The sequence below is a fragment of the Micropterus dolomieu genome, linkage group LG22, assembly GCF_021292245.1.
Source record: "Micropterus dolomieu isolate WLL.071019.BEF.003 ecotype Adirondacks linkage group LG22, ASM2129224v1, whole genome shotgun sequence".
NCBI classification, from domain to species: domain Eukaryota; kingdom Metazoa; phylum Chordata; class Actinopteri; order Centrarchiformes; family Centrarchidae; genus Micropterus; species Micropterus dolomieu.
Genome location: NC_060171.1, coordinates 2,379,797 through 2,395,026, shown reverse-complemented (window position 1 = coordinate 2,395,026; position 15,230 = coordinate 2,379,797). Strand labels below are relative to the sequence as shown.

The 15,230-nt window shown below is 40.2% G+C and overlaps 2 protein-coding genes across 7 annotated transcripts in view; one reads left to right on the top strand and one right to left on the bottom strand.

Moving 5' to 3' along the window:
- The window catches only part of nedd1 (NEDD1 gamma-tubulin ring complex targeting factor), a 16,185-nt gene extending 9,845 nt beyond the window's left edge, over nt 1–6,340 (top strand). For all 4 annotated transcript variants that reach the window (XM_046038220.1, XM_046038217.1, XM_046038218.1 and 1 more), the window contains exons 14-16: nt 3,002–3,143; nt 3,258–3,324; nt 5,729–6,340. In XM_046038220.1, the coding sequence (XP_045894176.1) occupies nt 3,002–3,143; nt 3,258–3,324; nt 5,729–5,833 (314 nt within the window). In that variant the 3' untranslated portion in view covers nt 5,834–6,340. The remainder of the gene's footprint in view (nt 1–3,001; nt 3,144–3,257; nt 3,325–5,728) is intronic.
- A 6,334-nt stretch (nt 6,341–12,674) lies between these two features.
- The window catches only part of si:ch211-59o9.10 (uncharacterized protein LOC561841 homolog), a 14,258-nt gene continuing 11,702 nt past the window's right edge, over nt 12,675–15,230 (bottom strand). For all 3 annotated transcript variants that reach the window (XM_046038234.1, XM_046038236.1, XM_046038235.1), the window contains exons 9-11: nt 13,660–13,778; nt 13,488–13,587; nt 12,675–12,986 (exon numbers count right to left, since the gene is read on the bottom strand). In XM_046038234.1, the coding sequence (XP_045894190.1) occupies nt 12,915–12,986; nt 13,488–13,587; nt 13,660–13,778 (291 nt within the window). In that variant the 3' untranslated portion in view covers nt 12,675–12,914. The remainder of the gene's footprint in view (nt 12,987–13,487; nt 13,588–13,659; nt 13,779–15,230) is intronic.

Here is a 15,230-nt window from a genome sequence, read left to right as displayed (position 1 = left end):
TGATTTGTTGTGTGGTGATGTAGCCAGAGATGTGTTTGATGGTTGAGATAACATAATGCTGTTTAATTGATTGTCAATTAACTTTGGTTTGTCTTGTAGGAGGGGCTTCTGGTATAAAGGAAGGAGGCAGAGGCCCCCTGGGGAGAACAGCTTGGGCCTGGAAGTGCACATGTGCTGGAGCCCAATAGTCAGGGCTGATATAGGTTTTGTTTTGCGTAATCTCAGTTTGTAATGATAATTTGAATAGTATATACTTTTCTCGTTGTTTGTTTTTGTTAATTTTTGATATATTTTTACAATACCTCACTTGCACAACTGCACTTTCCACGCATCTGGTTTAAAAATAAATTGAAGCACCAGGTGAAGAACTCATGTCCATGTCTCCTCCTTCCATCATGGGGCCAAACCTTACATCATCAAATGTAAATTCACCAGTATGTGGTCAAGATGGGTAGATTTCGTTACGCCCCTAAGACAGGACTTCACATGTGTGCACAATATATGAAATCACTTCTCCCTGCTCTGTTCTGTGTTATATATAGTTCATTTTGGCTCCAGAAATTTATCTGTGATGTTAATAATCAAAGGGGTAATATTGATATATCTATCCTCTTTTTATTATTATTTGTGTGTGTGTGTGTGTGTGTGTATAAATGTATGTATACATATTATAAATAAGTTACAGCCCGACCGATATATCGGCCAGCCAATATTATCGGCCGATATGAGTTAATTGCATTTAATTGGAATCTGCCGTTTATAACAGCAGATATATGACTCAGTGTTGCATAGTTTGCCCACCAGAGGGCGACCAGCTGCAGCTCCCCTCTTAACAACACTGCCTCACCACAAAAACCACAGAAGAAAACAATCAGCTGACCGGAGTTTACCAGAGCATGTAGAAACAGCAGAGGGCTGTGTGAGCGGTGAGTCGGTCTTTTGTCCCGTTAATTATAATAAAAACAGTCACTTCTCCTCTCCTGAAAACATTCATGACTTGCTAACCCTCTCGGACTTCCTACCAGCTCACAGCACTTTAATGATACGGTAGGTGAAGCTGCTGACAGACATAACTGTACATTTACTCTGAAACAGTGACTGTTCTAGTGAACAGCCCACATTTGTCTCTAGTTCATCACTTCTAAATATTCTCTAAAATCACGTAACGTTACAGCAGCTAACGCTGCCCGTTGCTAAACTAGGCACAAAGCTAATGCCGTGTTTATCAGTGGAGGAGCGCTAACGTCGTAATGAGCCATTAAACTATAGTTTCTGAAGTATTCTACATATATCTGTGAGCGGCCTGTCTGCAGTTAGTCGGCGTGTCTGAAATTAAATGTGAAATGTGAGCTGAATAAGAAACTATCACGATTTCCTGTAGCTGCTCTTTGTGTGACGTTGTAGATGTGAAACGCTTTCGGAGCCGTAACGGCTCTGGTTGTGGTTATAACGTTAGTTAAATGAAATCTCAAAGCTGCAGGTCCTCGTTGTAGAGAGTCGTGCTGTATTAGATCACCGTATCATAGACGGCTTGATTTAAACTGATGGTGGTTAAATGGTTAGAAGAGTGCTGGTAAAGAGATGAACTAGATGTGAATGTGCTACATTGAAATTACGGCAGATTATGTGTAAAGTGAAACACACATGCTTATTTTGTTTACAGACGGCTGAAAAAGCAAATATTTAATGATGTGCAATTGTTTACATGTTCACTTTTTGAGACTCTAATCTATTTTATTAACATTAATCCATTTAGGAAAATATTTTTTAGCCCACATACATACCAGCTTACAATATCGGCCTGTTCTAAGTGTAGTTTATACAGGAAAGGGGTCTACTAGGTACTACTACTCAGGTAAACACCCCGGCTGCCCCCCCCCCGCCCGTCTGCTCCATTTTCTCATCAGCAGTATGTTTTATAAAGTCGCCTAAAAGACTGAGAACTCGTCTTTTTTCCGTATATTTGCACCCGCGATCCATCATCACTGCAGGAGTTGAGCCACACGTCGGCTTATTAATGACGCAGCCCGTCAAACAACTGAAACAAACATCTGCATTCACTGTTGCTTTACCTGATCCGTGCGTAACAACTTAATAGTCTACCAAATATTTTTCTCTGTCTGAGTCTTTACTGTAGTTTAGTGACTTGTTTAAACAGACTTATTTCTGGTTTTATCCTTGTGACTGTCGTGTTTTCGGAGGTTTGCCACTCACCATCATTTTTCCGTTCACTTTCAACACGTATCAAAAACTTTCCTTAAATTCGTTTCTCACAACTTATTTGGTCACTAAACTATTTCTCTCCTCCTCTCATTCAAATGCAAAAAAACTCCAAGCTGTAGTCTTTCCTCCTAAAATACTACCAGTGAGGACGACCTAATCAGGATGAGGATCTGATAGTTTCCCAAAACTTTTATGTAACAGTTATTTGAAACAAGAAAAAAATAAAATGGATCACCTTGTTTGTCCATAACAACAATAAAAATAATAACAGGTTGCCATTCGACTACTGTGGCTTCAACAGGTGGAATTTTATGCAAGGTTTAGAATTTAGTACTCTGCTGCTATCGGTATCACTTCAAGGGTACTGGTTTTGGTTCTGGTATCGTCTTCACTTGTCCACAGCGTTGGCGTGATGTGCGACAGTAATAATTGTCTGTGTGAAACGGTGCGCTGTAGTTAGTTCTTACTTTGAGTTTCTTGACTCCTTTTTAGGCAAAAATAATAAATAAAAAATGACAGGATGATAAAATATCAAAGGTAAGTCATCAGCATCAGGGACCAAACAGGGGCCACATGGATCAGTCAGAACATCTGCAGCCAGATGTGCTGCCTCCAGGTCGAGCTCTGATGATCCAGGTCCCCCCTTTCCCACCTCAGTCTGGACTTTAGGGACAGAGAGTAGGAATAAGTCCTGTAGGTAAGATGGAAGTGGGCCAAGAACAGCAGTGTGTCTAGTACAGCTGCAGGTCTGAGGTCTTTGTTGTGTCTGCACCTCCAGGTCCGGCTCTGTTGGCGGCCGTCTCCTCCTCTCTCTCCCAGAACATCGCGGAGGTGGTCGGACAGGCCGGAGCCGCTCCTTTCACCTCCCTGCAGATCCACTTCATCCAGAACATGATCCACGAGACTCTGGAGGACTTAAGGTGGGAACGCCCGTTGGCTTGGACCACAAAGAGCTGAATATGAACTGACTGAAGGGGGACAGACGGAGACGCGTAGGAAGCTAACGGTCTCTGTGTTTTCCTTCCTCTCCTTAGGGACGCCTGTCACAGAGACATCGTCAACCTGCAGGTGGAGATGATCCGACAGTTTTACATCCAGCTGGTACGAACTCTGACCTTTTCTCTTCTTCCTGTTTAGAGTCCAAGAGTTAGTGATGTCAGGCTCCGCTCTTCAAATGCCGCATATCCATAAAATCTGTACAACCTCTGCTAAAAGATTATGCAAGTCAATAAAGCATAATAATGGATAAAAGTATTGAAATTTTGAAAAAATATACAAAAATCGGGCATGTTCTCTCATAAAAAGTTTATAAAACATTGATCCGAAATATTTCTAAATGTAGAAAGATGAACAAAATAGTTCCTAACACTCCACAAGTCATTTTGAACTGTGTACCTCTTTTAGTTTTTGAGATGTGGGCATTTTATCTACTTTTAATTTCGCTATAGTTTCCATTCATAACTTCTCCGTCTGGAATCTGCATTTTGCTTCATTAACCAAAATGAGCTCATCCAGGCTGAGCGCAGTTACGCAGATCAGCTCTGGCGTCGGGCGCTTGTCACAGTCACACAGCATCTGGGCAGATGCAAACATTTAGAAAATCGGGCAAACACCTTTTCAGTTTAAGGCTTTATTGTTCCAATAATACAACTGAAATCCAGTGAGCGCGCACCACGACACTGCAGCCTGCGTCGCTCTTTAACAAGCCGGCAAGTGAAATACTTTCACTTTCCGTTAACGCCGTATTAAAAGCGTACTGTAACATCTAAGTCAGATGATCACTGGATTCATTCTGATATATTAACACTACCCTGTTGTTCTTTTGATGGACATTAGCAGGTTTCTTTCACATTGGTTACTATTTGTTTTATAGCGACAACGGTGAGTCCATAAACAGAATATCGCCGGTGAAACTAATCATGGCTTCACTCAGCAGCTACCAGCTGTTATTTATTCAGGAAACAATCATATTTGAGATGCACAGAGAGAGAAAATATGGTGGATAAAACAGTCCTGTTGGGCTTTACGCATGCGGTTTGGTTGGCTACATGTCCATAATAAAAGATAGAGGCAACAATAGCGGCTGGGCAGCAAACCGATATTTTAAAGTGATCTTTTCAACACATTCATGGAGATTTAAAAAAGGAAAAATAATTGAATTAAACAGAAATGGCTAAAATACAGATTATAAACAAGCACAGCAAATTGCATTCCCCAGAAATTACCTGTTGCACAGCAGATGAAATATATATTTAAATATATAGTAGATGGAGTAATTGGACTTTTATTTTGAGTACTCTACCTGCTTCAGTACTGGCACTGATATGAACATGAGACAGGCAGCAGGGGAAGAGATAGTCAAAGCCCGCTGAGTACAAAGCACCAGTTTATGGTACGACTGATGCTGATGATGATATGGCTTATTTATTTATTGTATTCAAGGACTCAGCTGAGTTGATTTCTTTACTTTAGCAGAGTTAAAGAGGTGTTTTAGTATTTTAACAGCTCATTTAGTTATTCTCTACTCGCATAAAATTTGCAAGAATAAAAAGGTCTCTAAAGACCCAGAGCCCCCACAGATACTTTACTGGAGAGGGGGCTGAACCAGGGACAAACTCCTGGGCCATTTGTTCGCCCCCGTCTGTGACCATCCTGGGCCTTATAAACTGTTTATGGACACGAAGCCGGTTTTTAAGTAGCCAAGATTGTCACACAGAGATGAGCATCCTGCAGTATTTTAAGAGAAGGAGGTCAGAGGTCACAGGAGGAGGAGCAGAAATAACAGTGGAGGACAAGCTTGTAAGTTTTATGAATAGTAAATTCTAAAACTCACGTAGTAAAAAGACTTCAGGCCAACGGCATGTCAGAGTTTGCACTGAAGACAGTTCTGTGTTCACAAACGTGTTGCAGGGAGAGTCGGGGGCAAAGTGAGACACAGGAAGTATCAGCTCACAGGTGTAACATCAGGATATAACTTCATACATTTGTGCTGTGGCTACATTAACTAGCAGGTTATATGCAGTAGGATAGTTTTTATGGTAGGTAGTAAGTGGAGTTTTGTTCTAGTTTTTATATTATACTCTGTCTCTCTGACTGTGCTGCAGAGTTTTCATAATCTCCCCTCTCCAGTCTGTTCTCCATCTCACTACAAAGACCCTCTTTCAGCCACACTGATATGTACATTCTGTTTTCAAAAGTCATTAGAAATTAGCATTTAAGTGCTTTATTTAAAAAAACCCTCTAGCCAATTGCAATATGTTTAAAATCGCAAAAATATGGTATGGTGATATTGTATCGTCGTGATGTAGCTTGTCATGGGGCCTCTGGTAATTCCCACCCCTATTAAGGGGGCGTTCCCTTTTAAATTTCTGAACTCTGCATTGTGGGTAATGTAGGCGGCAGGGATTAGGAACCTTTTATTAAATATTAATTTGCATTGTGAGTCTGACAGAAATGAAACGCCTGCTCCTCTGATCCAGACCCTGTTGTGTCCATGTTGTTTCAGAACGAGATGCACTGCCTGATGGAGAGATACTCTGTGAACGAGTCTCTGGTGGAGGAGATCGAGAGGCTGAAGGAGGAGAACCGCAGGCTGAGGACCAACTACTGATCCAGAGAGGACCCATCGGGCCCCGAGTTGAGCCTCTCAGGCAGCGCCTCCTCCCTCAGCAAGCTGACGTTTAGATTAGAGGTGGTTCTGGCAAAGAGGGTCTCAACCTGGGGCAACAGAGTCTGGGGTCAGAACTTTGCCTTCCTGTTGTGGTTGCTGCTGCACGAAGAGGCCGAACACAACCGCTCTCTCTTCAGTCCGAGCGGCTGAACGGCAGCGACGCCTCCTGGAGCCGTGGACGAAGGCAGCGTCTCAGATGCGAGTGAAGCTGAAGAACGAACAGACTGATGAAACAAGTCCGTCAAACATCTTGTGGTGTCATTTAAAAAAAAAAACAACAGATTTTGAACTCTGGTTTGTCTGAGGGTGACGGTGTCGTAGTAGTTTGCACGTTTAGATGGATGTTCATCAGCAGCCGGCGGCTTCCTGTGTGCCTGTATCATGTTTTTATCATGAGAAACATTTTGTCTAAAGAATAAAAAATAAATAACATTGCAAAAAACCCCAGGACGCCTGTTTGTGTCATTTATAACAGGTGACTTATTGTGACACTGCTGACATTTCCCTATCAAATATCTCACTATGAGAGAACACCCTCATTAAAGTGGTGAGAGTGATTTAGACAGATTTATATATTTATATAATGCACTTCTGAGTCGAGAAATTAACTGCGTAGAACTTGAATATTGGCAGATTTACCGAAGTTGATGGTAATGTTGGGCTGTAGCGCCGTTACTAGTTTAACTACATTTCTCAGTAGTTTGGTGGCAGCGTCGCTGTTTTCTGAATCAAACAGCTTTTCAGTAACGAAGCTCTTTTATTGACCGAGTAGCGCAGTAGCTTCCACGCACGCATTTCTGAAGCATCAGCAAGAGACGCCACATCCACGTGTTCTGTCGATTTATGCTACCTATCCAGATGTGCTACTTAGCGGTTCTGCGCATGCGTACGACCCACAAGCGTGGTTTGTTTCCACGGACATCAAAAAATATATAAAATCATTATTAGTCTATCAGAAGACGCTGCCCCTGATATCTTAAATAAAGATGGCGTAATATAATATTTCAACATGCTCCCCATCTCCGTACCGGAGTGAGTAGTGGTGCAATATAAAATGATTCTGTAGTGGGAGCTTTATTTGATAGGGGATATTAAATATTTTATCAGAATACGCTACCCCTGAAATGATGTTATAATTAGGGATGGGGATCGAGACCCGGTTCCAAAATTTCTCACAACACCAATATCAATAAAAAGGTCCGAGCTTATCGAGACTAGCAGGTCTTTATAATGTAACTTTATTTCTCGAGCGTTAAATCTGATTTAACTTGAAACGCGATGAATAGGAAATATAATGTTTCTAATGATGGCACCGAAACTCGGTATTAAACGGAAATTACTTTTAACACAGATTTGCGGTGCTGCCGTATATAAAAAGGAGCCCATCCCTAGTCATAATACTGTGAGAGATAATATTTATATAAAAACCGAACAAAACTGGACTTTGCTGGTCTTAACATGAACACGTGGTCCAGTTTCAGCACGTTACACACCTGCTAGCAGCTGTTAATCCACTCTTACCTGTCCTGAAGACATCTGCTCTCACACCTGTTCAGGACTAAGTAAAAAAACCAAAAAATTAAAAGTAATTATAGACGTCACAAACAGCAAGAAGATAAAGAACAAACAAATGATCAAAACATTAATGGAAAGAAATAAAAAACTAAATATCCATTTAAATCTATGGTTGGGGTCCAATTAAATAACAAATCAGACAAAAGTGTATAAAGTAATATAGTGTTCTTAGATTAACTATCTTCATTGAATTTAAATAAAGAGACGGCTCTTTCAGAAAAACAGTGAAATGTGGCGTGTGTTTTTTTAAGAATTTGCATTTGTGTAAAAAATATTTCGCTAGAATTATCAGGTTGTTGTATAAAAGTTCCAGTTTTCTGTCCTCCATTATAAAGCCCAATCTAACATGACTATAAATCAAGGCTGGTGTGGTCAGATTACTATGTAATAGTAAAATAATTTAGAAATATGTTCAATTCTTTCTACTTCTTAGATTCAACGTTAAATCTTAGTCGTAAAAATTCTTTTGCGGGGATAAATATCATTCATTGTTTTAAAATGTACTTCTTTAGCTTTAGGTGGTGCACGGACACGAGGTATTCACATCTAATTATCTTAGTGTATTTCTGCAATATATATTTTCTTTTTAGAGGCGATGGAAAACATTTCTTGGTTAGAGAAGATCTTAAAAACTTATTACATTTCTCATCCAAAAAAGAGCATGCTTCAATAGACAGTGTGGGAAGGTTAGGCATTATCTGTGTGCAGGGGCGCCATATAGGGGTGAATAGTTAGGACAATTCCAAAGGGCCCCTGACTGACAGGGGCCCCAAAAATAGGTAAAACTAATATACAATTATATTATATTATACATTATATAAATCATCATCACTGAGTATTTCAAATATAATAATAAAATGAATGATCTCTTTGTTTTTGGCAATAAAAGTTAAATATCCCCACTGACCAAGAAGTAAACATCCATATTGTCCGACCACCCCCCTGTATCTGCATGAAATGGTTTACCTCAGCGCACTCATCAGTGATGGTGTTTTAGTTGCAGTCAGTAGATGCACAAGAAATACATTCCAGGGAAGCTGTGGGGATTTCTCTGTCTCTCTTGCTCGTTTTACCAAAACAAAAAGAAAATGAAATATTTATTAATGACAAATTATTTTCTCACATATTGACCATTATGAAATTAAATAAAAACAACCTTCTGTCTGTACTGGATGCTGGACAGCAGCTTACCTCAGCCTTCATGTAAGTTACAGACTATATTAAAATAATCCAGTTTAATAAGTTCATTTAGATTGAATTATGGCCGTTAATTTATTTGGTCACTTGTTCTGAAGTGTTGGTGTCATATATTGGTATATGTCATATTTTAATATATATTTATATATATATGTGGAAGCAAAGAAAGAAGGGAAAGAAAGTTACAGCGATGATGCGAATGAGAGATCCATAGTGGAAGAAGACAGAAGTCGTAAAGAGGACGCTGACCCTGGTTTATGGCCAGCAGATCTGACTGACAGGGAGGCTTTTGTCTTTCATTAATGTTAAGAGAATTTTATGTCTTAATTTTACAATAAAAATACAATGAGACTGTAAAAGATTGCCTTAAGGACATTTTTTATGGTGGCTTTTAATCTTGCATCAAATAATGAACTGCATACTGTGTGCAGACTTGCATGTACAAGTCACCAGCAGTAAATATTGTGCTAGTAATAGTATTGAACTACAAGAAGCAAGCCATTGAATAAAATGGGTAAATAAGTCTTGATATAGCTTCTATTTATAATTCTGCCAAATATAGACAAATCCCTCTGCAGCCATGTATTCAAAATCATTTTCAGAATATTATCTGTATTAATTTTCTCTCTATAGCCAAGATCCTTACACTGTAAAAAATTATCTAGGTGGTTCAACTTAAAAACTTAAGTTCAATTGCTGCCTTAAAAATGTGAGTAAACTCAACTTTAAGAAAAGCTTTGTTTCAACTCATTATGTTACGTTATACAATTTGTTTCATTAGTGATAATTTGTTGTTTGAACTTAATACTGTGAGTTAAAACAACTATCTATATTACATTGTCCATTGAAGGAAACTTGCTTTCACTTGTCTAACAAACATACAATTCTACACCCCTTCAACTCACATTTTTAAGTTCAGATAACTCAACTTGAAGATTGCCTTTGTTTCAACTCATAAATTTAAGTTCATAAAGTGGATATAACTACAGTGTTCTAGTTGTCCCAATGTTAGTTAAATTATTATTATTATTCTAACTCATAGTTTCAAGTTAAAGCAACTTAACCAAATTAATACTACTTTCCATTTCAAGTTAAGGGATTTAAATTCTAAATTTCTAAAATCTGTAAAGGGCCTTGAAGACAGACCACAACAACAGCACCACTGTGCTATTATCTTCAATGACTTGTGACGGGGCAGGGTAGCTTGCTGGTGCGATTGTGCCCGCCGCAGTCAAAGATGTCACCTCCTTTCTGAAAGGGCCTTAAGGCCGTTGTCTGGAACCCTTTCCACCGGTGGCACTAGTCTAATTTACCACAGAAGTGTCTATATTTTGGTTGGAATTTGAATATATGACTTATCTGCAGTGTATAATTAGCAGGGGTGAGCAAGAACACCATACTGAGAATGGGCGGGGCTTAATCTAAGTGGGTGGTATTAACTGGAAGTTATTTAAGCCTGAAAATCAGAACTATAATAACTAGTTGATTATGTATATGTTTCTCTCAAACTCAAAAGACGCAGCACCTAGACAATCCTCATACTCTCGCCTTTTTTTTCAACTGATAACTTACATACGTAAGTTATCAGTTGATGGTCCCACTACGTTTTATGGTGCGCTTACTTTACGCGCGGGGGGGTATTTTACTCTGTTGAACTGTGCTATTTTGTCTACACTTATAATACAACTGTATACTTGATCTTCTGCATGTAAACCTTTATGTGTCGAGTCCTGAAGAACGGGGTATTTACACATTTTATACAGCCTCATTAGGTTGTCAATAAAATGAATCACATTTTATGCGGTTGCAATCATTTTGAACAGATGCATAGTGCATTAATGGTTAAACATGTTTTATATAAAACTAATAATGTATTCTAATATTTATAAATTGCAATTAACAATAACACAAACACAAGATTGGAACTTTTTAAAATGTGCGGATGCACCAAATGGGTGTGGTCAAAATAAAACAACATTTTAAACTAGAAAAGACTCGAGAGCAAACCAAAGCTGTACAATTCTAAAGATTTTATTACTAAAAAAATATTTTACATAACATTTACTCGCTCCACATGAAAATACACACAGATCTTACAAATAGACAAATGTGACCGAGTATGTCTTTGGCCGAGGATAATATTAATTGTTTGATTGTTTAATTGATCCTCACCTGAAAACTGTGAACCAAGACTTCTGCGCTGGTTTCACATTTATGTCCTGTGTTAAAAAGGAAAAACATCTTTATAAAATCTAACACACCATCACAGGAACCTCTCAGCTTCCATCGTGGTTGAAATGCAGAGCTACCGAGAGAAACCTGTAGAAAAAGCAGATCGTGCAGTTCACAAGTTGTACATGTGTGAAAAAACCCAGAAGAAAAGACAATTCTTCTTGTATTGTGAGCCAACGCTGCCACCTTGTGACTAATAAGTGGCATTCGCTTTTGTTTGCGCAAGAATATCCATGTAGATTTACTAGTTTCTGTTAATAAGGTACACCTAAAGCTAAAACTGCTGCAGTCCAGTAAAACAGTCCTGCAATAAATTATATCTTCATGAAGCTAGTACTGTGTTTTGTAATTTGTAAAATGTCTTGTTCATGTGTTTTTACTCTTAATCTCCTGTTTCAAAATAGAATCTTTACTCTACAGAATTAGCTGTGATTTACTTCAGTACAAATTATGGTGTGATGCATTTCCATTTTTTAAAATTATTCTAATTCTTTGCACAATCTGGGAAATTTACCTACAAAATAGGCACTGAAATCAAATTAAACCAGGCACCAACCAGCTCCACTGAAGACACCACGAATCAAGGTCTATATAAGGTATGTCCTAACTGGTTCCAGCGTGCTGTGTTCATGGATGTTCTGAACGTGGTTCACCATCACATCTCAGAGTTTAATAATGGCTGGCCTCCACAGATTCAGGTCCTTTCTGTAAAGAAGAAAATGTAATTATAACAAAAGCCAAACGGAACAACCACCTGACCTGCCTAAGATCGACCTTTACGAAGCTTATAATGTTCTGTCTCTGGTGATGTTCAGTCTGAGATGTGTTAGATAATATGCTTGTATAATACATCTTCTTAAGTTTCAGTGCGCTGAGCGTTCAGGACCTCCATATTAATGAGCTGCTAGTTGACAAAACCAAGCAGAGAAGACAAACACTTGTGGTGCTCATTATTGAAAATTTACCAAACGTTTGATACAGTATATAGGTTTTCATCATCAGAGTAGCTACGACCTACGATCGTGCAGCTGCTCATCACTTCTTTGCCTCTTGCTTGGCCAAAGCCGTTACTGCTCCCTTTATAAAACTAATTATCTTACACATCTACAAAACTCAGTACACATTTAGAAATATAACATTTTACACCGAAACACACATGAACACAGGAAGAAAATGCAAACTCCACACAGAGAGCCCATGGCTGGATTCAAACCTGCCTCTCGAATTGAAATTAATTAATTACTAGGATGTAAAACTCACTCACACACAGACAAGACGTCATGTTAACTAATCAACGTTTTTACTTTGTCAACTAACGTTAGTTCGCTAGTGTGAATAAATCCTCTGAGTGCACAACTCACCGTTTCAGCACCGCTGATGGCATCGCTCCTCAGCTCCAGACTTCTGGCACCATTGCCTCCGCATCGGTGAAACGGCCAAAATGCGTGTTACAGAAGACGGTGGCAGGTGAAAGTGCGCCGAGTTTTCTGTCATCTGTCCTCCAACACCGAGCGCACAGATGCCATAATGAATAATCAACATTGAAAGGAAATGACTCTGAAAAATAGGAAATATCAGAGAAGAGACAGGAACATCTACAGCTTGTTTCAGACAGAGGCTGAAATGAGGGCCTGCGAGATGATCGCCCGGGGCGAGTACGTGGTCAGAGAGCTGGAGGCGCTGCTGCACTACCTGAGGAGATACAGAGCCATGAAGAAACGCTACGGGGAGTAAAAGTCAGAAACGTCGTGGTGACAAATTGAGACAAACACAGGAGGAGGAAACCTTCACCTTTATTTCTCGTTAAACAGCAGCTGCGGCGGACGTCCTCGAAACAGAAATCAAAAGCAGCCTCACTGTTTTAAAGTTTTATTCCTGAAGAGTCGATTTCGTTCTGAGACACAAAATAAAAGTATAAAAAAAAAAAAAAAGAACAAAAAAGACGAGTTGTCCTTCATCAAACACAAACGGCAGAAAGACTGAAGGGGGTGCTGTCCGGCCGGAGGAGGCGCCGAGGTCAGAGGTGCGGGGGGGCGAGGGCGTCTCCGTCGGCCAGGTTGGCTCTGCAGATGGGGCAGGTGGCGTTATCCTGTCAGGAAACAGCTGGGATCAGATTATTCTCTCCACAACGTCAGAGACTGGATAAACGTTTAAATCTCAAGGAGACGACTTTAAACTCGACTTTAAAGTTTGAGTTTATAATGATCAGAAAACACAAACGATCAGTTGTTGAACCCGCTGCAGAGGAAGTGATTAAGTGTTGATCCTGAACACGACACTTTGAGGAGCTTCGCTTTGGATTTAAATGAAAGTTTGTGCCTGATGTTTTCTACTAAAACAAAAGGAGCAAAAGGAGCAGAAGACTGACTGATGCTGCGTTCCAGGCAACTGGGAAATTTCAGACCTCCAGCAAGAAAAAGTACCATGAACGCCACCTGAAGTCGGAGTTCCTACTTAAGGTGTACATTTAACCAGCACCGCTGAAAAAGCTTATCAGTCGGCTGTTCACATTTAGTTTTAAGCCTGTTGTTCTCTAGACAAAGTTATCAGCCTGTTAAAATGACACCTAGCTGTGTGCGCGAGCCGTTACCTTTAACCAGCGGTCGATACACTGGACGTGGTAGTTGTGGAAGCAGGGCAGCATCCTGAGCTTCTCCCCTTCAGCGTAGTCGCAGAAACAGATCTGACACCTGTCAATCAGCAGAGGAGAGTCAGGCAGGTCAGCAGCAGAAAATAATGGGGGGGGGGGGGAGATGACTCACTGAGTGTTCCCGGCGTTGCTCGCAGATTGGAAGGCTTTGGTGGGAAACCGCTGGATTTCCCTCCGACTTAACTTCTTGGACACGACAGAACCCTGACGCTCCTCGAACTCCAGGAGAGCCTGAAAGACGAGCAGATGGGCACGACGACACCATCAGGCGAAATATTAACTCTGTAAAGAACTACAGGAAGTACAACGGCAGAACTACAGGAAGTACAACGACAGAACTACAGGAAGTAGAACTGCAGAACTACAGGAAGTAGAACTGCAGAACTACAGGAAGTACAACGACAGAACTACAGGAAGTAGAACTGCAGAACTACAGGAAGTAGAACTGCAGAACTACAGGAAGTAGAACTGCAGAACTACAGGAAGTAGAACTGCAGAACTACAGGAAGTAGTTCAGCGCTCAGAGGAGAAGGGTCCAGCTGCAGCCCGCAGACAAACCATAGACTGTATATAAAAACCAGACAAACGTGACCGAAGTTGTACTTCAATATATGGGTTGTCCCAGAAGCCACCGCGCACAAAACGATAAACGGCGATTATCTCGACCGCTCGGCGCCCACGCATAGTTGTTAAATAAAAAAAAGCCGTTAAAAAAAGAGGTGTCAAGTGTCAACGTAGTAATCAGAGTACGTTATGTGTTAATATTTACTATACTTATATATTATTAATATAGTATATTTATACTATAATTCCTGCAAATACTTATTTATAACAGCCTAATGATAATAATGTTTCAATTCATACTGTTGTTTTATTTCTTCCAAAGTGATTTTAAGTTTCACAAACCAAGAATATTCTGTAATGTTGCATCACGAGCCAGATGTGTCTCGATTTAGGTTAAAACTTTACATTACTGAGAATTTATTGACAGAATAACAGCGGTACGAACATTATCAGCTGTTGCTGGTCTGCTGTGTTGGCTGCAGCGGTCTGTGTGACTGAGCCTGGGGGAGCTAACCGGAGCTAGCTAGCTATTCCTGACAGTATATTCCTCTTACCCCAGACAGGGTTTGAGCCTAAAGTTATTGACTGTATGCATGTCGACCGGTTAACCCTACAGCGGTCTCCTGCTAGCAGACAGGGTTAACCTCCATTGTGTTGCTGTGCAGCCTCCGGTAACGTTAACTGCAGCTTGCGGAGCTTCTCAACTGCGAAAACGTTTGAACGCATTTTCGATTCGCTGTCAATTTTCTTGAAACTGCCGATATTAGAAATCTACACAGTTGATTTCTCGCCTAAAAACTTCTCAGAAGTGTATTTAAAGTTCTGTTGTTGGCTCCTAAAGAATAAAACGGTTTGCATTAGGATCCTTCATGTGAGCCGAGATGAACGTCATCTGGGACAAAACATATTTGGAAGTTCAACTTCCGTCACGGTCTGCAGGCTGCAGCTGGACATACGCGGCTCACGAAGGGAAAAGTGACTAAACTGTATTTTGGTTTGAAGACGCAGGAAAATAAAAAACAGTATTTGGTTTTCTGATGCAGATGAACCTGCAGGTCTCTCTCCCTCCTCCTCCCCCCTCCTTCCCTCTCTCTCCTCCTTCCTTCCCTCCTCCCTTCT